Here is a 19166-nt window from a genome sequence, read left to right on the forward strand (position 1 = left end):
TTTCTTTTCAGATATGGCGATCTTTGATAGATCTATTCTATTATTTTTGTTTCTTGATTGATTCACAATGCATAATTCCATCCTCTTAAACTAATCAGACAGATTGAGATCAAGTTCTTATCTCGAATTTACTTTATGTTGCTGCATCAGCTGGGAAGATTAAATATACTGGACAACAGTTCAATTTCCTTGTTCCCAAGCAATGTACTGCATCCCCAAGAGAGGGGCAACAAAAAGAGTGAGAACAGCATAAAGATTAAATAGACGGTAGAGACCGAGAAAACGGTTCAGCAAAAGCACGCCCTTAGTTCAACCTGGATCTCCTCGATCAGCCAGATTGACAAATTGACCATGGGAATGCAATGGCAATGAGCAATACAGGCAAAGGCAGCCCCTTCTCAAAGGATAAAAGATGGAAAACACACGCAAAGTAATGAAAAGAAAAAAAAGTGTTGTCTGTCTATGCAGATAATGGGTATCTACCAACTCCTCGTTCCGTCATAATCCCGTCCTTAGAATAGCGGTCGAACCACCCCGCTCTCCCTGCCAATCATGCGGGAACGATAGGCAGGAGGCACACAGGTGTAGCGGGTCATTTCGACGAAGGGCCCAGGTCTAACACGCCAGGCACAAAGTGGTGGTGGGAGAAAGCAAGACATTCGATCGATGTGAAGGCCAGTATTGTATACGGCCGGCGGATGAGGGATGCTTCCTATCCCACCGCTCACAGGGCAACATAAACCGGGAAGAGGGGACTGGAACAAGGCATGATGTTGGTGATGGGATTAGAACCCGTGGACCTAGAATATAACAGATTAGAACATGGTAATGGTGATGGAGAGCGGGGCAGCGACATACCTTGATGGTCTTGGCATCAAGCTCGAGTCCCTCCTTCTTGTCAGTCAAGAACTCCTGGACATCCTTTCTCTGATCTCCCTGCAGCTGAATCACCTCGCCCATCTCAGTGTCAGAGACGATGGTGCCATTGCAAGCTAAGAGATAGTTAGAATTTGGGCCAGACACACATGCAAAGGTTACATGACATACCGAATTTCTTCTTGATGACCTTAAGAATCTTCTTCTGGTCGAACTTCTTGGGAAGACCCTGAACAGTGGTCAGAGTCTTGCGACCATTGCGTTCTGTTGTGAAACAAGCCGTTAGCATGTACCCCCCTTTTAGCGCCGGCGAGTTGCAAGAGTAGCCATGGGCGGTGAGAACAGGAGAGTGAACGTACGCTGAATCCGTATGTGGATGTAGTTCTGAGACTGTTTAGTCTCGCCGGTATCTTCGTCGGCTTCGGCGAAGGGGTCTATAAGATGTACATGTCAGCCTCAGTCCAGTACCAAATTGCTACCCCGCCGCCGTGAGACTCGGTGGAACAGAGGTGGGGAGAGTTGAAATCTGCAGCGTTGACACTACACATGACGAGAGAGGTATGTCTCATTCCCATACGTAGTAATCACAACTGTGGATATGCGTGGGTGTGGGGGGGAGAAGTCCGATACGCGCCCAGGAGGGGGAAGTGGCGAACTTACCGAAGGTCTTGAGGTTTTCGATGGACATAAACTCGGCCTTTTCGTAGTAAACGGCGTTTAAAATGGGTATTGATGAAGTGAGCGAAGGGCGAGATTCAATATCTCTGTAAAAGATCGGAGCGTGTGTGGTTCGGGGTGAGGAAATGCTGTGGTAGAAGAATGGGAGAGAGGAAGTGGCAGAGCCTTTTGAGGCAAGAGTCACGTTGTGGGGGAAGGCGGTGTGTGACTAAGCGATACTCATCCAAAACAGCCATGAACATTGCGATAATGTGCAAAGAACTACAAGAAAGTAGGTGGATATCATATACAATTTTAATTCAAGCTAGCAAATAATCACAATTATGGTGGCAAGCAGACTTGCTCATTTTGGATCACAAGGGCAGAACTCGGTTTGAATATTGGTACATCGTGACAAGAATAGCTAAAGGTGGAGATCTCTCAATCCAGACTCAGAATCTGATGACCCGCGAACAATTAATCCATCGTAGTTCAGATGATGAGGCTGTGGAGATTATGATGTGTATGTAGGAAGATATTAAGGAGATTCGGGCGTTCAAGAGGCCAGCGGGGTCGGTGCGGCGGCGCCGGTGGTACCCCCAGGAGCTTGCGGAGGCAAGAAGAGAGGGAAGTAGGTCTGCAATGGGTTGTTAAGCTGGGTGGATCGGAATCTTGTAGGTTCGAGATACATACGACAACCAATGCCATCACTATACCACGCCATGATATTAGTCCTGCAAAGCAAAAGAGGGGTACGGAGAGTAACGAACAGGACATGAGAACCGACATGTAGGCCGGTGTAGAAGCAGTCTTCTTCTGTTCTGGGGATTCACCCAACCAGGACTGAAGTGAGAAGACGAAGGATACCCTGTTTCCGAGTCAGATAATCTGGTCAAAGTATCGACTGCTCGCATTGCTCCTACCATCCAATCATGCTGTGTCGCGACTCTCGTCAATAATGTCCATAGCTTGTGTAAGATGGGCGACTCACCGGTTCCGAGTAAACATCTAAGAGATCAATGTCAGGGCCAAGTCATCGCGAGGTCAGATGTTGGGGTAACGACTTACGGCCGCCATGGGCATAGTGCTCGACATTGTGCCTGTTGTATAGCTCAATCAGCCTTCATAATCCTCGCACTGAAGTATGTCATTGCTGAAACGAAGGTGTGGGCGTACTGGAGATATCGGCATCGCTGCTGCTCTTGGGCGGATCGACATAGGGGATCGCTTTTCAACGTTAGCTTTGACGAGTCAAGACTTGAAGCAATTACTGCTCCACTCACCCAGATCAGCCCTGCGCATATCTTTCTTTGACGACATTGTGTTGAGATATGATATTAAGGTGATGGGTTGAGGTAACCAGAAGGATCGAACTTGCCAACCCCCCGTGCCAAGGCGGTGCCAGTCTGGGCTAGACCGAGAACACCCCCGGATTGAATATCTCCGATAGAGGATCATAGATACACACCTCTTTTTCTTTTTTTCTTTTTTCTTTGGACTTTGAATTCTTTTATGCATCTCTATCTTCCATATCTTTTATTTGTATCTCCCAAATAGACCATTATTGATTAAGTCCCCAAGTTGAGAACTAGGGATCAGAATACCCAAGTTTGAGCACAACATTGAAATAGATCAACTCTGACAACTCACCGCTATAATATGTACGATGTACAACATACGATCCAGATCGAAATAAAGCCATTCGGATCTTGGCAAAGAATGTAATAGTAAGACAATACGAGTAAAACCCACGGACATCATACAGGGTTTTTGTAATAATCTAGAGGTGCTGCAAGTCAGTGTGATAGCTGTGCGTCGATTACCTCCTACATATCTGTACGGAGCACATAACATATAGTACGGAGCACAGCGGACTCCGTAGACTCCAACCTACTTGAATCCCCCCTTGCAGTTAGCATATTCCAATCCTCACTGTAATTTCATGGAATCTTGGATGGACATGCAGGTGGACATTGATCGGCACCCCAGACGGCATTTGCCATTGAGCCCCGAGTCAAACATGCCACGGGTCCAGAAGTCAAATTAGAAATTGGAAATGCAAACACCCGATGGACCCGATACGTGCTTTGCGGAATGTGGACTCATCAAACTCCGGCGATAAGCCATTTGGGCAGCTTCGGGGATTATGCCGAGAGAGAATGGGAACGGCCCGTTGCGCTCTTGGACCACTAGACTGTGTAACAGGTGATGGGTACATAGTCTTGGATTGGATTGGGAAATTCCCAAGTACTCCAAATTGGGAACAAAGAATAATTCCGCGCGGCTAAGATCTCTTGCCGAGGAGGCGTATCATTAGATAGGGAGCATTTCCGGGAGCCGACGGGTTAAGAGGAGCTGAGAAGATATAGGAGCTGTAAATTTAGGGGAATTGCTACAGACACGGCACGTTTTGCTAGTAGCACGGCACATTAGGTAATATTCCCTTTACATAATCAATTTTGACCGAGATCGTTACCATACATTACCACAGCAACTACATTACTTACTACTGTAGCAACTACATTCTATCTACTTCTGCTATAAGAACCACTCTATCTTCTCATTGATCTTACTTCATCCAATTGATCTTACTTCATCCAATTGATCTTACTTCATCCAATTGATACTTGATTTCACCTAATCATGGAGCCACCAATTGAGCAAGTCTTTGAGACTAGAGAGCAACTCCTTACTTCGATACGACAGCATGCCCTATCTCATGGTTATGCTATCACTATCATCAACTCCGCTAAGGAGAGGAATATTTGTCTTGGTTGTGATAGAGGCGGTATATACCATGATCATATTGATGCCCCAGAAGGGGCAAAACGCCGGAAGACAAGTACTAGACGGATGAACTGCCCATTCCGCCTTTATGCAAAGAAGCTTGTTGATACTAATCAATGGGAAATCCAGGTAAGAAATCCTAATCATAATCATGCAGCTACTAATAATATGATAGGGCATCCTATGGCAAGGCGTCCACAGCTTACTAAAGATCAAAATCAAACTATTGAACATCTATCAGATATTGGATCTCGACCGCAGCATATTATAAGTCTATTAAGAAAGGATCAACCTGATATCTTAATAAGACCAAAAGATATTTATAATATAAGAGGTAGTATAAGACAGAAAAAGCTTAGGAATCACTTACCTCTTGAACTTCTTCAACAGATATTAATTCAGAATCAATGGAAATATGCATTTAAACAAGATATAGAAGGTCATGTTCAATTTTTTATGTTCGCTCACCCTGAATCAATTAAGTATGCTAATCAATATAATAGGGTCTTTTTATTAGACTGTACTTACAAGACGAATCGGTATAAGATGCCTCTTTTACATATTATTAGTCTCTCGCCATCGAATTCATCCTATAGTATTGCTTTCTGCTTTATGCAAAATGAGCAGGAAGAAAGCTATAAGTGGACTTTACAGACTTTTTTTTCATGGCTTGACCCCTTACCCTTTTCTCCAGTTCTTTGCACTGACAGAGATCTTGCTTTATTAGGTGCAATTAAATCTATCTGTCCTAGAAGCCCACATCTACTATGCATTTGGCATATTAATAAGAATGTGCTGGCAAAGACAAAGCAATATTTCTCTTCAAATGAGGAATTTGAGGCTTTTATCAAGTCATGGAAAGAGCTAATTAATTCATCAAATATTGATGAATATAATGCTCAATTAGCTAAGTTCACAACGCAGTTTAATCAAATTGCCCCTAATGCTCTTAGATATATTCAAAGTACTTGGCTAACCTATAAAGAGATGTTTATTAGGGCTTGGGTAGGGCAATATCTTCATCTTGGTAACTGGGCTACATCAAGAGTGGAGGGGTCTCACGCTTTTTTAAAAAAGTATATAGGGGGATCTTCAGGTGATATGCTTCATGTTTTTGAGAGAATTAATAATGCTTTACAGGCTCAGTATCAGCGACTTGAATCTGATCTTGCAGAAGATAAGATTAAGAGACTAAATTTCTGCTCCCACTTTCTCTATTCGAATATTATAAAGAGAACATCACGATATTCAATATCTTTGATCTCTAATCAAGCTGCTATAGCTAAGAGAGCTACCCCCGAAGCACCTTTATCAAACTGCACTAATATATTCACTAGGACAATGGGCCTTCCGTGTGCCCACCGAATCGCTAGTTTATTAACAAAACATCAACCAATCCCACTAAGCGATATCCATCAATTTTGGAGGATTGGCCTTAGTAATGAGTCATCTATGTATCTGCCAATACTAGATCCTCTATTACCACCACCAACTCGCAGATCAGCTCAAGAGAACATATCAGATCAAAACATCAAAACATCAAACCAAAAGGTCACTAAGAAGAAAGCACCCTCGAAGTGCTCAAATTGTGGAGAAATTGGCCATACAATCCGCTCCTGCAGAGTGTGAAAAGCATGTAAATAAGATGAAAAGCACAATAAGATTGACTAGAGAGAATTGATTCATGGTCGGGTTCTTATAGTAATGAAGCAGTAGTAGATAGAATGTAGTTGCTACAGTAGTAAGTAATGTAGTTGCTGTGGTAATGTATGGTAACGATCTCGGTCAAAATTGATTATGTAAAGGGAATATTACCTAATGTGCCGTGCTACTAGCAAAACGTGCCGTGTCTGTAGCAATTCCCTAAATTTAGACTGATATTATGTAAAGTGTCGGAGTTGCCCAGGTGAAAAGAGGCAAATAAACCCGGGATATTGCGAGATTGTGATATTCCAAGAGATCTGGTATTGTCAGGCCATTACTCCGTAGATTACCAAATCATATGATAAAAAGTGCCCGTGTGAAGTCGATCATTGAACTTTCTGGGACTACACCTGGGCATTATTATTCTCTTATTCTCTTATTCTGTTATTCTTTTATTCTGCTATTGTCTTATTGTCTTATAGAGTATTCAAGGTTGTACTTACTTTGTGTAACGCCATTCCATCTCATCTCATTTAATTCAGGTGTTTTCCCCGAATACTCAAAACACCCCCAGACAACCAGACACCCAGATACCCAGATACCCGAGCTGGCCGTTCCCCGATTCCCCATCAGCTCACCCTACCAACCCGCCAACTTCCACTTAATTCCGCGCCTTCACCTTCATATTTCAAATATTGACTCGAATTCCTCGAAATTACACGTCGCCTGGATGACCCGAATACTCCATCCTTTGGATACATCATGAGCCTAAGATGATCCCCCATTCCTCTGCCGGCGGCCAATCGTGGGGCCACCCTCTGCGGACCTTCAATGGCGGTCCCGGACGGATTGATAATGCGCAGATGTTGGGACAATATGACCAGCCCGATAGGTCAGCATCACTACCCCAGCCGCCAATTCGACAACCCGTCGTCGTTGACCTGACCGCAGGCGGTCCGGAGTCGCAAGATAGAGAACCGCCCCCCAAACGACCCAGATTGGATGTGCCGAGTGCATCCCATACATCGGATACTGGCGCGGCGGGCGGAGAAACGAGGAGTACACCCGGAAGTGCAATTTCGCGACCTGCCGTCTCATGGCGTGGCCGTCCAGCTTGGTCCTTCCAGGCTATCGTGTCGGAAACCCCGAGCAATGAGAATCGGGGCGATGGCGCTGCCGGATCTAAGCCCCCATCTCCGCCTCCGTTGCCTGCCCAACCTTGGATGAACAATTTCGTGGCCGAACCGGAGGGAAGCAGTGTCGTGAAGTCGAGGGAAAGCTCCCCAGTCGGGGCCGTACAAACGACCCCGTATCGCATTGAGATCCCTTCTGTCGCTCCGCTCTACCAAAGTCAAAGTAAGTGAACACACCGGATTTCTGCATTGTAGCTATCGAGACTAATCGCTAATCACCCGTTTCAGAACCCGCCGATTTCGCCCCATGGACCGGAAACCACCCGGAAGACGTCCTGAATGAGCAAACCGCGAAACAAGGATATTATGATCGCACACAGGTCTCCCAGAATGAATCGAATACCGCACGTCCTGCATTATATGCGCAGCTCAAGAATCGCACAGGGTTGCAAATGCTTTCATCCGTCTTCGCTGCGGCGTTGGAGAAACGACAAAGTCACAACACCATTCACGCTCCGTCAACCTTCAAACCGCCACCTCGAGTTACGCTCACCGACAACAAGCGCGAGGCGTGGCTTCGAGATCTCGCCAACCCGTCTGTTCCGCTGCGAAGGTTGAGCCGAACCATTCCCCACGGTATTCGCGGCAAGATCCTCCTGGACCAGTGCCTTGGTAAATGGATTCCGATCGCACGTGCTGTCTGGTTGGCGAAATGTGTGGGCGCGAATGAAATCCGTGCGTTCAAGCGAAAAGGCACCAGTGGGGCTTTGGCCGTTGGGTTAGAAGCAAAATGGGTCCGAGACTGGACGACAAATGTCCAGCAATTTGTTGAAGGGGTGTTTGCTGCCCCCAAGTCCTCGGATTGGAAGGCGAAGATGACATATGCGTACGTGCTCGGGGATTGCCGTCAATTGTGAGCAGCATGCTAACCTTTATCTCTAGAGTTGGATTGACTGCTCGTTTATTCTCCGAAAACTTACTGGATCACGACCATTTCCTCGAATGGTTTTTGTCATCCTTTGAGGCTGCTTCTATCGGCACAATCCCAGTCTGGCTTTTGATGCTCGGCATATACTGGAATAATATTATGCGATATCGGCGAAGGGGACGACGATTAGCTGAGCTGCTGCTTCAAAAAGTGCGACAGGTGTGTTTAGCTTCCACTAATTACTTTGTACGTGAAGTCAATACTGACAGCTAGCAATAGGCAACTGAAGCTAAATTAACTCAACTTCAACCTCTTATCGACCGTCTTTCTCGCTTTATCAAAAAGCTTGTTCTCGATCATACCTCCTCGATGATACTCCCAAATTCTTGGGAGACATATCAACAACAGGTGTCATCTGCCCTTGATCTGGGCAATGAGGCAGAGAAAGCCCTTTTCCAAAGTCTAGCAGAACGCAATGCGCGAGTGCAACGTCCTAGACACTCGAAACAGACGACTCAACGCTCACCCCATCAACGCATCGTCCGACTTCTTGACTCCATACACTCCGCTCAGGATCTCTCTACCGTCTTTGGCTATCTCGACGCTTTTGATGACAAGGCTGTTTTGGTCTTTAAGTTATTGGAATGGCTCTCCACCCCCTTCCGCCACGGCCTCTGCCGGGTTTACATTGGTGTTCGTCTGCTCCGCAAATGGAAATTGGCCGGCGTTGATATCGACAGTCACATACTGGCCTTTCTCTCCCGTGGACAAAACAATCAAAAGCTCAACATGGATCAAATATATCATGTCGTCTCTGAACTTGTCAGGTCACAGACATTCTCAGTTGGCCGCTATCTTCAATGGCTCATGGCGCGTGGCGTTACCAATGGATCATCTTCAGCCGAGGAGCGCAAGGTAAGACCCAATTTACATACCAAACCCTTCTGATCACTAACCGATGTGTAGGTGAAGAACTTGCCAATCGATATCGGATTGATAGCGCAACTCCCTGTTACCCGTCTTCCAGAACATGTTGGGAACTTGCGGAGCACTCTGTTAACCCGCACTGGACTCTCCACCTCGGAAGAGAACGCAGCTATCGATAGCGTGAAAGAAATCATCAGCCAGCGTCTACCCGGAATTTTTGGCGTCCATGAATCTGCATCAATGGCATTAGACTCATTACCACCAAACTTGCCTTGGGCTGTCAAAGCCGAGGTTGGCCAGTGGTTACGCAGAGCAATTGCGGAACACAACCGAAGCGCAGAGTAAGCATTTACACCTTTCTCTCTTAAGTCCGTCACCTGTCCTTACTGACTCGCTAATAGGCCAACTAGCAGAGGAGAATTTCCCGTTGGCATTGCCTCTGTGGTATCTGCACTGACCCCCGCAGAGTTTTATACCGTCCGCAATGCTCTTGAATCATTTGGTGACATTTCAATGTTAGCAGATGTGTTGAAGTTTGCATCTAGTTGTGGTGATAGCACCGTTCTCGCCTCAGTTGCAGATACCACAAACTGCCATTTCGACTCTCTTTGCGTGATTGGCGCCACAACTGATCTATTCCGGAGACTCATTGATGCCTATGCGGGCATTAAGAGATTTGGCATGCCAAGTCTTGACCTGATATTCTCTCTGATCGAACTTGGTTTACGCATCCCGAGTGATCTCAACACTGTGTCTATTCTTCGCCAGGATCTCTCTCGCATGGAGAACAAGGCAATCATGGCCGCATCTTCTCCAGTATCTGACCACATCCCGGATGGTTTTGGTGGCGTCGATCCCTTCTTCCGAGAGAAACTAGATCAGCTTCTGCAATCAGGAAATGTCATGGATGAGCCCACTCTGGACGCCGTTTTCAACACACTCATAAAGCATTTAGAGTCTGATGATGGCCATGCAAACCTGTCAGCAAACGATACCTGCCGTTACCTTGCACAGCTCAGGTCTTTCCATCCAAAGCATTTCGACGGCATTCTTGCCCGTTGGGTCTGTGGTCATTTACGATCTCCTGAACGTACCACCTTGCTACGGATTCTGCCGCCGCTGATTGGCGTGGGATGTGTTACTATCAGAGCTTTTTTGGCCCTTGCAAAGAAACTCACACTCTCTAAGCCAGCAACGGTTCCCAATGCTGCCCAACTGCCTGCTGATCTTGTCCAACTTCTTGTCTCTGGTGACGAAGATAGCAAGTCCTTTGATTTGGTGTCATATCGGTTCCAGTTGGCACAACAGGAATTTCTCAACAAGAACTCCGAGGAAGCGCTCAAAATTGTTTGCGATGCCGCATCTTCCAATGCTGGGAGCTCTTCTACTGGACACACCGAGATGGAGCGCTCTATAGTCATGCTGTTACGTGATCTTCTTGTGCGACACCCCGAATGTGCGGCACAGAATGGCATGCAAAAGCTCATGGACCAGTATCCAGCCGCTTTGAGTATTGTCCAGAAAGCACTTGACCTTTTATTGGGCATCGAGTCACAGTCCGACGGCAGCTCAGTCCTCTCAAAGGTCGAAAAGCTTGCCTGCATGACCGACGACTTCTCGCTCCCATTTTGCCAGTTGAAGCTCCAAGTTCTATTCCACGCTGACTCGGGATCAGAAGACCGAACCAATATCGTTGATGCCATGTTCAAAACTGCCGTATCAGACTGTCGTGCTCACAGACTTCACTGGGTTGACCTAGTTGCACTGATGAGCCCGGACGCCGTACGCCAAATACGGGAACGTGCGGAGAAGGCGTTTTTCTCCATCCCATTGCTTGAAGAGCCGATAGGTGATATTCCTGATTCGCCTGACAAGCTGGGATCATTGGAAACTGCCAAAATGTATCTTACCATTATCGAAGAGCTTGCGAGCAGCATCCCCGATTCGGGAGCCCCATCTGTCGCTCCGGTGCTCGTGGAAAAGATGGATTCTCTTCTCCACAAGATCATCACCATACACAACAGTACACTCGCCAAGGGCGTGACCAACACAGATCGTTCAAAATGTGAGCGTGCTCTTGCATTTTGGTTCTCTGCTTTGCTGAGGATCATCGTCCTCCATCGATCTGCATTCTCCCAACCGCCCCCAGCTCTCAAGATCAATCCTCTGCACGAACAGCTCCGACTTCTGACATCAATATTCTGCATTGCACTCTCACGTCTGCCCGGAGATGTCCTTCGTCTATTCCCCACAGCCGATTACTTCCCTCACCCTACCCCAACTGAAGGATTCCGTCCCTGTCCAGGAATCCTCCTACAGACCCACGCCCTCGACGTGGCTGCCTCGTTAATCGACATCTTCCCAGACGAAGTCCGCCACCAGTGCGCAAGATTCCTGAAAGAGAAATGCCCATCATTCGTTCCATTCCAGAACGACTCTCGCTTCCTCTACCTCCTAGGCCCAATCTCAGACCAATACCCTGCAAATTCCCACCAAGCCTCGGCCCCCTCTCCAGCAGCATCGGGGTCAACCCCAACCCCCACACCTGCCCTCTTCTCTATCGCTGGATCGTCTACAGCTCAGCAGTCTGTCACAGCAGCGTCGGGACCATCCACCGCAGCGCCTGACTCGAACTCCATGGCCAACCGACTTCGTCTTCAACATCGCGGTCGTGTTATCGGACCCTATCCAGTCCGTCCTTGGGAGCTACTTGAGGATGCGGCGCCGTTCCTAGGCGTCAACGATACAGCTGTCAATCTGGGCTTTTTCGATGCTAGACGTGTGAGAGCTTGATGATCAAGCTAATCACTAATTCCTCAGGAGAGGTCACACTCCTATTACCTACCTTTGACCCTTCTTCCCCTTACCTATATGTGTCTTTCTCGTCATATATCTCCCCCCGCTCCAATTCTTTTATCCCCAGCGTTATCTCCTTCATATCCGATCACTTCCCAATTCCCACCTCCACCTCCATCTCCTACCATCATCGCAGCATGTCCTCTATACTCATGATTCCCGCATTTATTCAACCATGAGCGTTTGCATATGGGAATTTGCCATTTTCTTTTTTCCTTGCGTTCTTTTTTTTTTTTTTTGTTCGGCGTGCATTACTATCCCCCACTGGCATTCGGTTTCGGTATCTATGGCATGCAACCTGGCATCGAGAAGCATTTTGTACATATAAACCGGCTTTCGGTCTCGGCGTTTACATGGGCGGGAATCAAGTTTCCATTTCGGCCATGTCAATCAAATCAGATCAAATCAGATCAGATCATATTATTATCGATGAGCTACTTCATTCTTTATCTTTTATATTTCATACTTGAGGATAGTTTATAGTAGGTTATTTATGGCCCTTGAACCAAGAATACCACCACTATTAGGAACTAATATTGATATACGATATAATGGATTACAGATAGGGATGAGCAAGGTTGCGGAATAAAAATTGAAATTTGATAATTGAATCGAGCATGTTCATCGTAATATACATGCTCCCCTTTTTTTGGTGTTTTTTCTTTTCTCTGAAAAGCAGATACAGAGATTCGAATAAAGAATCGCCAGACCATAAAACCAGTTAGGAACAAAAGAAAGGAAAAGATAAGAATAAAACGCCCTGTCATAGCAAGCAAATCAAACCGGATAACTTCCTTCATCCCCATTTCAATCATGTGTCAATATCAAGCCTACTTCTTCAAAGAAGCACCACTCTCAACGCTGCTCTTATCACTAGGACCGAGTCCTCGGCTCTTCCGAATATTATCCCTGCGCTCATTCTCGAGCTCTTGTATGACCTCTTGCAAGAGATGTTCAGAGACACGCGAGTCAGGGTCAGCCGAGGCGCGCTGCGCATTCACCTCACGGGTGTACTGCTCAACTGTCTTACCGGTGTCGGTCTTGGGTTGGTACTTTTTCTTGAGGGGTTTGCGATGCTGGAAAGCATGGCGAGCCAGTTGGTATTTGTCCTGTGGCACCGCGGGCTCGAGTCTTCTGTCACCACTCTTGGCTGGAGTGGGTGTGGCCACTTCCGGGGACTTGCCTTTCTCTGGAGCGTCCTTTTCGACTGACTTGAGGGTCTCGACGGTATCAGGGGTCTTGATATCGCGTGATTTCAATGAGTCATCTTTGGCTGGAGTCTGAAGTTTAGCACCTTCCCGAGACTCGTCGGTGTCTGGTGTCTTGGGGCCGGCTTCGGAGGAGGACCCAGTGCTTTCTTCATGCTTGGTGTCGATTTTCAATGGTGGCTTGGCTTCATCAATCAATTCTTCTTTTGTTTCATCGTAAGATGGAGCACAAGTGGATTGGGCCTGAGGCGGGTTGGACTCGGACTCAGGTTCGGTGGGTTTGTTCTCGGACACAGTAAGCTCTTCCACAGGTGCAGCGGGCTCAATTTGAGCGTCAGCAGACTTGCTAGCCCCTGTTGTGTTAATCATTACCGGGGAACCATCCAGAGCTTGCATGGAGACGGGGTCACTCTGGGTTTTAGCAGGAGCAGACACTGGAGCCATGTCACAGCCTCCATCGGTGTTGGAGTGGTGTGGCCGAACCAGTTGGCGACCTCTCTCCGTGTCGGGGGTTTGGACTTTAGTCTGGGTCAGGGTTGACTCAGATTCGTTGGCTCTGGGCGGCGAGTTGGTGTTCTGTTGACTTTCCATACTAGACTGGCGACTACGAGGATATGGGCTGGGCGGGTAGGGCTGGTTGTAGTCAGGCTGCACAAAACAGGCACCTGGGTAAACTGCCCAACCTGGCTGCATATTTGCGACGGGTTCCTCGGTGGGATATGGCTCGTAGTAGAGTTGCCTGTGATGTTCGGTGTCGAATTGGGGCTGGCTGGAGACAATCAAGGGACAGTCAGGACGAGGGGGCAGTCGTCGGCGACTGGGAACGGAAGCAGCAACAGGACCAGCAACAGGCTGGGCCTGAGTGATGATTGGAGGAAGAGTATTAGAAGGTTGGTATGGTTGATTTCCCAAAAACACAGGAAACCCTGGGGTTGGCATAGCAGTGTACTCCGCATGATATGGCGGGGGTGCGCCTTCATGCATTTGCATTTGGTTGAACACAATAGGGGGGTTGGGAAAGGCACCCGCAGCTACGAAGTTTTGATTGGGGTAGTTCTGGGGGAAGTTGTTGCCCTGATAGTTCGGGTGGAAGTTTCCCGGGAAGTTTTGATTGAAGTTAGGGTTGGGATAGCCCTGGTTGAAGTTGTTCTGAGGGAAACCCTGGCCACTGGGGTAGTTCTGATGGAAAGAGCCGTGAGGCGAATGGCCTTGACCATTGAAGTTTTGACTGTGGCCATGATTTGCAAAGGGTGCATTTTGGTTTCTGGGGGCAGGACCAGGAGCATTTCGGAATCCACCTCTGTTGCTGTTACTGCCACTGAGCCATGGACGATGGAAGGATCTGCGACCATTGTTGTTGTATCGCTGCTGATTGCCACGGTTTGGGGGAGGTTGATTAGACGGCCTGTGCCCTGCAGGAGGGTAATCCTGAGGAAGCTGGTTGTCGTTGTTGGGGTCCATGCTGGATCTGGTCATGTAGTAATCGGGGTTGTTGTGGAAATGCTAGAATTATCAAGTGGTCAGTAGAGTCGGAGCAAAATTGGACAGTCGACTTACCTGGAGAGCATCTGCGTAATCGTCGGGGTATGCGAAAGTGACAACGCCAAAGGTAGACTTGACTCCGTCTTGGTTGACAAAGTGTTCAATACTGATGCCCTCGAGACTACCACGTCCCTTTAGGGCAGCGAGGACTTCGGATTTTTCGATAGGAGCATCAGAGAGATAACCGAAGTTGGCAGTTCCTAAGTAAAAAGGAAAGTATGAGAAGGTGAGAAGATGAGAGGGTAAGAAGGTGAGAAAGTGTGAAGGTGCGAAGGAGCAAAAGTGCAGAGGTGCAAAGGCAAATACATGAGATGAAGAGTCCAACAAAAAAATCCACAGGGAACTTACGTCTGGCCTTAGATGATTCCAATCTCAACACTCGATTATGGAGCATCAGATTTCCATTTTGTTTCAATGCAGCATTTGCTGCTTTGGTGTCCTATTTAGGATGTGATGTTAGTATATACCATACACAGCATATATCTTATATCTTATATATATCATATGATATGATATATATAAAATATACAAATATATAAAAGAGCACTCACTTCAAACTGTACAAAGCCAACAGGTAATTTCTTCAACCCCTGTGACAGCTTGATCTTAACATGACACCGGCCAAATGCAGAGATCATGTCTGTAAGATCTTCTTCCAACTTTTCAGGAGAAACCTTGATGGAAAGGCTATTCAGAGTCAATATAGATAGTATCATAGAAGACTGGGGAATACCTACTTTCCCACAAAAACACAACAGTCCGGAAGAAACAGGCCCTGTGCATTTCCCTTGCTAGGAGTTTGATTCAGTCGGTCCGCACGCGGGACGTATACCGGCGTGTCTGCCCCTCCCAGCTTCTTTCCGTCGGCTTGCTGGACTGGCTCGGCATCAGTTTGTTCTGGGGTACTAGGCTTCGAGCTACTAGGTCCAGAAGAACTATATTCCGAAGCTGTATGTTCATGGTCATCCAGCCTCCGGATAGTAGGCTCCGGGGCACTATGCCTACTGATACTAGGATCAGAGCCGTTTCGTTCGACGTAATGAATCGCCATCGTAGACATCGGGAGATATATAATCAACGAAAGTAACTAAGTGTTTGTACTGCGGTAAACGAGTGTGGTATAGATGTATGGAAAAAAAAGAAGAGAGAAGAGGACGAGGTATTGAAATGACTACATGGGATATTCTCTATGAAAACCATCTCCGTCGCCATATTCGGATAAAAATCGAAATATCCGCTTTCTAAGGCTGGTATTTCCCAGCACAGACAAGTACATATGAAGTTAACCACGGTATATTTCCGGGGAGCCCTCATAGTACTAGTATGGAGCGGTCTTGACTCAGAATCAAGCATTAACCAGGGGTCTGTACTCCAGGGGACAATCAAACCACTGGTTCAGAATCGGGCATCAAGAAAACTGATTGGAGCTGGGCCCTCATGAAAAGGTGTATAGCGCATATTGTCCATGAGTCTTCAGATAAAGTTGGCCATGAAGTCTGGGTCTCCCTCTGAAAAAGGGAATACGCGTCATACCAATTCAGGTGTCGGCCTGGCGAAGTATATGAGATGCTCCTGAGGATCAGAATGTCGTCAGCCATCGGCACATGCATGGCATTTGATAAAGTACTAAGCTCAATAGGGACAAAGGAAGATTAAGTGTTCAAGATGTTGGGTTGTGCATTTGGCGTGAATCTTGAATTTTTAATACCAAATCCCGAGTTTCTGGAGAGTAAAGTTGCAACATGATGACGTGTATATTATTGGAAATAGAATACCCCCAAGGGTATACATATATTATAAGAATGGGAAATGAAGTATAAAAGGAAGTTAGGGCATAAAGAGAAGAGAGAGAAGAGAGATCAAACATCCCAAACACACTTATCTTATCGATCCCGTCCACGCCACCTCGGAAGTGACTGATATTAAGCAACTCCAACTCCAGAACCTGGACTTCTCCCTATCCTGAGGTCCTGAATTACAATTACAATATGTTTCCAACTCGACGTCTAGCTCAAGGCGGATTCTTCAAACGCAGCGCCGATGAGTTCGGCCGATTATCAAAGATCGGTAAGTTGTGTCAATGTCGTCAGTCTTGCAGCTCAACTAATTGGCCGCAGCTTGGAATACAGAAGCCCTCCATACCCCGACTAAACCTTATACACTCCTGAATTTCGAAGATGAAGGCACCGTTACAGGATGCAAAACCATGGCCGACCGCGCAGTAGGGGGCTTTAGCACAGCCAGCCTAGACTACGAACCAGCTGAACCTTCTTCAAATACTCCCTCGCATGCGCGCTTCCACGGTAGCATCTCAACTAAGCTCCCTGACAACTGGCGCGTTGAAAGAACCGGTACGTTCACTACCCGCTACCTAAGTAGTGACACCTCCAAGTGGCCTAGAACACGAAAATAGAAAAAAAAAAGAAAAAGGAAAAAGGAATACAACTAATATATGCAAACCAGGCTACGCCGCGTTCCGCAACCAAGACCGAGGCTTCTGGCTCTTCGGTCGGCTCTTCTGGGACGTTGATCCCTACGCGTATCTTGCCCTACGCATCAAGTCCGACGGCCGCCGGTACACGGTCAACGTGCAGACCGACGCGGTCGTTGAGACGGATATCCACCAGCACAGACTATACACGCGACACCACCGCCTACGCGACACATCAAACTCACAGGAAGACTATGACTTCCAGGCAGACTCACCCGATGCCGTTGAGGAGTTATATCCTACTGGCCTGCCCGCCGCGCTTTCGGACATCCCACCTGAATCGACGATCATTTCTACCTCTACCAGTACAACAACGTCTGGCTCAAATGGATGGGAGACTGTCCTTTTGCCATTTAACTCGTTTGTGCGCACGAATCACGGCTTTGTCATTGAACCCCAGACCTCTTTGACTCGCCAGCGTGTTAAGAGTATTGGTATTGGTCTCACCGACCGTGTCGAGGGTCCCTTTGATCTACGAATTCACAAGATCTGGGCGACCAATGGCATCAGTGAGGCGGAGATTGAAGAGGAGCGACGGATCTGTGGTGATAATGCGCTGCCTCTTGATGAGGGTGCTAGCTCTGGTTGGACTGATATGCCCAAGAAGTCCATCAAGCAAGAGAGCAAGCAGCAGGAGCGGGATTCAAATAAGAAGGGTCTCAAGGGCTTGAAGTCTGAATGGGAGGAGTAAAGGTAGGACAAGATGGAGCCATATATGTGTATAATAATTCCTGCTCCATGGTGAGCCTGCCATTGAACATGATACTTGAATTTCATTCTCGTCTCGAATCAATCATAAACAAACACAAAAATCTACATTTGTGAATCATATATATCCCTCAATATAGCGGGCTTAACCGTATACCTCACTCTAGATCTTACCACCAGTGATCTTCTCCCAGGCCTCCTGGTACTTCTCCGCCGTCTTAAGGGCAATATCATCAGGCATGCGCACACCCTCCTTACCCTTGAGACCCTCACTGACCAACCAGTCACGCAGGAACTGCTTGTCGAAGCTAGCCTGGCCGCGTCCGACAGCGTAAGATTCCTTAGGCCAGAAGCGGGAGGAGTCAGGCGTCAGGACTTCATCAGCCAGGACGACCTCACCAGTTTCCTCATCGACTCCAAACTCAAACTTGGTATCGGCGATGATCACACCACGCTCGAGAGCGTACTCGTGTGCTGTCTTGTAGAGCTCAACGGCCATCTTGGCAACAGTTGAGGCGTAGGGTTCGCCCAGAATGGCGACAGCTGTAAGTGATGTGTTAGGTGGGGGTCTTGTCTCATGTATACTATACATCTGGTACTGATATATCAAGCCAACGGATTCGACGAAAAGAACATACCCTGATCCGGATGAATATTCTCATCGTGCTCTCCCTGCTCTGCCTTCGTGCTGGGGGTGTAGATAGGACCGTCGGGGAAGGCCTGGCTCTCCTGCAGACCGGCGGGGACCTTGATTCCATGCACGGTGCCGGACTTCTTGTATTCGTTCCATGCGGAGCCGGTGATGTATCCGCGGACAATTGCCTCAATGGGGAGAATGCGCAGCTTGCGCACTTGCATGCTGCGGTTCTGCAGGATTGGGCGGAGGGATTCCGGGATCTGGGGTGGGAGGTCGAGGGTGATGAAGTGGGTGCGGAGGGAGGGGATTGCCTCTGTCAGGGCCTTGAACCACGTTTGCGTGCAGAGAGTGAGGAGAACACCCTTGTTGGGGATACCCTATATTGAAGAAGGACTGGCATTAGCAAGCAGTCTTTAGGAAATTGTGGTGTTGGCGGGGGAATTGTATACATTCTCCATGATCACATCGTAGGCGGAGATGCGATCGCTCGCAACGAAGAGGAGGGTCTTATCGTCAATCTCATAGAGGTCGCGAACCTTGCCTCTGGCGATAAGGGGCAAGGCACCCTGCAAATCTGTGGTAGTCAGAGCCTGAGCCATTGTGAAATTGTTCAATTGGTGAGTTGCGGAGGAAAGTAGTTATGCGTCATCTTTTTTTTCCCGAGTACTGTCCCGCATTGCAGCCTTACAGCCTCAGGTGTCGATCAATTATCCCCAACACGCGCGCCCTTGGAACAATACCGTTGATAGAACACAGCAAGATGTGGCAGCTA

At 47.6% G+C, this 19166-nt stretch overlaps 6 protein-coding genes across 6 annotated transcripts; 2 read left to right on the plus strand and 4 right to left on the minus strand.

Moving 5' to 3' along the window:
* Window positions 1-785: 785 nt before the first annotated feature.
* On the minus strand, window positions 786-1564 carry N7487_009818 (translation initiation factor eIF1; the record flags this gene model as incomplete). The annotated part of the gene is made up of 5 exons (XM_056877548.1): window positions 786-800; window positions 859-992; window positions 1048-1140; window positions 1236-1310; window positions 1537-1564. The coding sequence occupies 5 exons, from the start codon at window positions 1562-1564 to the stop codon at window positions 786-788; spliced, it is 345 nt and encodes a 114-aa protein (XP_056726128.1).
* Window positions 1565-2089: 525 nt separating this feature from the next.
* On the minus strand, window positions 2090-2853 carry N7487_009819 (uncharacterized protein; the record flags this gene model as incomplete). Its single annotated transcript, XM_056877549.1, has 8 exons — window positions 2090-2170; window positions 2227-2243; window positions 2304-2401; window positions 2457-2468; window positions 2525-2541; window positions 2602-2633; window positions 2710-2760; window positions 2817-2853. The coding sequence occupies 8 exons, from the start codon at window positions 2851-2853 to the stop codon at window positions 2090-2092; spliced, it is 345 nt and encodes a 114-aa protein (XP_056726129.1).
* Window positions 2854-6737: 3884 nt separating this feature from the next.
* On the plus strand, window positions 6738-11745 carry N7487_009820 (mediator of RNA polymerase II transcription subunit 12; the record flags this gene model as incomplete). Its single annotated transcript, XM_056877550.1, has 6 exons — window positions 6738-7320; window positions 7386-7983; window positions 8040-8244; window positions 8305-8940; window positions 8992-9293; window positions 9354-11745. The coding sequence occupies 6 exons, from the start codon at window positions 6738-6740 to the stop codon at window positions 11743-11745; spliced, it is 4716 nt and encodes a 1571-aa protein (XP_056726130.1).
* Window positions 11746-12638: 893 nt separating this feature from the next.
* On the minus strand, window positions 12639-15618 carry N7487_009821 (uncharacterized protein; the record flags this gene model as incomplete). The annotated part of the gene is made up of 5 exons (XM_056877551.1): window positions 12639-14519; window positions 14574-14758; window positions 14907-14997; window positions 15110-15245; window positions 15296-15618. 5 exons carry the CDS (start codon window positions 15616-15618, stop codon window positions 12639-12641), a joined length of 2616 nt encoding a protein of 871 aa, XP_056726131.1.
* Window positions 15619-16513: 895 nt separating this feature from the next.
* On the plus strand, window positions 16514-17787 carry N7487_009822 (CIA30 family protein). The gene is made up of 3 exons (XM_056877552.1): window positions 16514-16625; window positions 16676-16909; window positions 17022-17787. The coding sequence occupies exons 1-3, from the start codon at window positions 16547-16549 to the stop codon at window positions 17738-17740; spliced, it is 1032 nt and encodes a 343-aa protein (XP_056726132.1). The 5' UTR covers window positions 16514-16546; the 3' UTR covers window positions 17741-17787.
* Window positions 17788-17920: 133 nt separating this feature from the next.
* N7487_009823 (phosphoribosylaminoimidazolesuccinocarboxamide synthase) lies at window positions 17921-18993 on the minus strand (the record flags this gene model as incomplete). The annotated part of the gene is made up of 3 exons (XM_056877553.1): window positions 17921-18300; window positions 18396-18771; window positions 18844-18993. 3 exons carry the CDS (start codon window positions 18991-18993, stop codon window positions 17921-17923), a joined length of 906 nt encoding a protein of 301 aa, XP_056726133.1.
* Between the last annotated feature and the right edge of the window lie 173 nt (window positions 18994-19166).

Source organism: Penicillium crustosum, assembly GCF_028827405.1.
Source record: "Penicillium crustosum strain IBT 35664 chromosome Unknown utg000004l_segment0_segment0, whole genome shotgun sequence".
Lineage (NCBI taxonomy): Eukaryota > Fungi > Ascomycota > Eurotiomycetes > Eurotiales > Aspergillaceae > Penicillium > Penicillium crustosum.

What these genes read in the sequence shown, in the direction of transcription:
- N7487_009822 (XM_056877552.1), top strand. Translation starts at nt 16,547, where the DNA reads ATGTTTCCAACTCGACGTCTAGCTCAAGGCGGATTCTTCAAACGCAGC. An exon ending in CGGCCGATTATCAAAGATCG is followed by an intron (nt 16,626 to 16,675) that starts GTAAGTTGTGTC and finishes AATTGGCCGCAG; the next exon opens with CTTGGAATACAGAAGCCCTC. An exon ending in CTGGCGCGTTGAAAGAACCG is followed by an intron (nt 16,910 to 17,021) that starts GTACGTTCACTA and finishes TATGCAAACCAG; the next exon opens with GCTACGCCGCGTTCCGCAAC.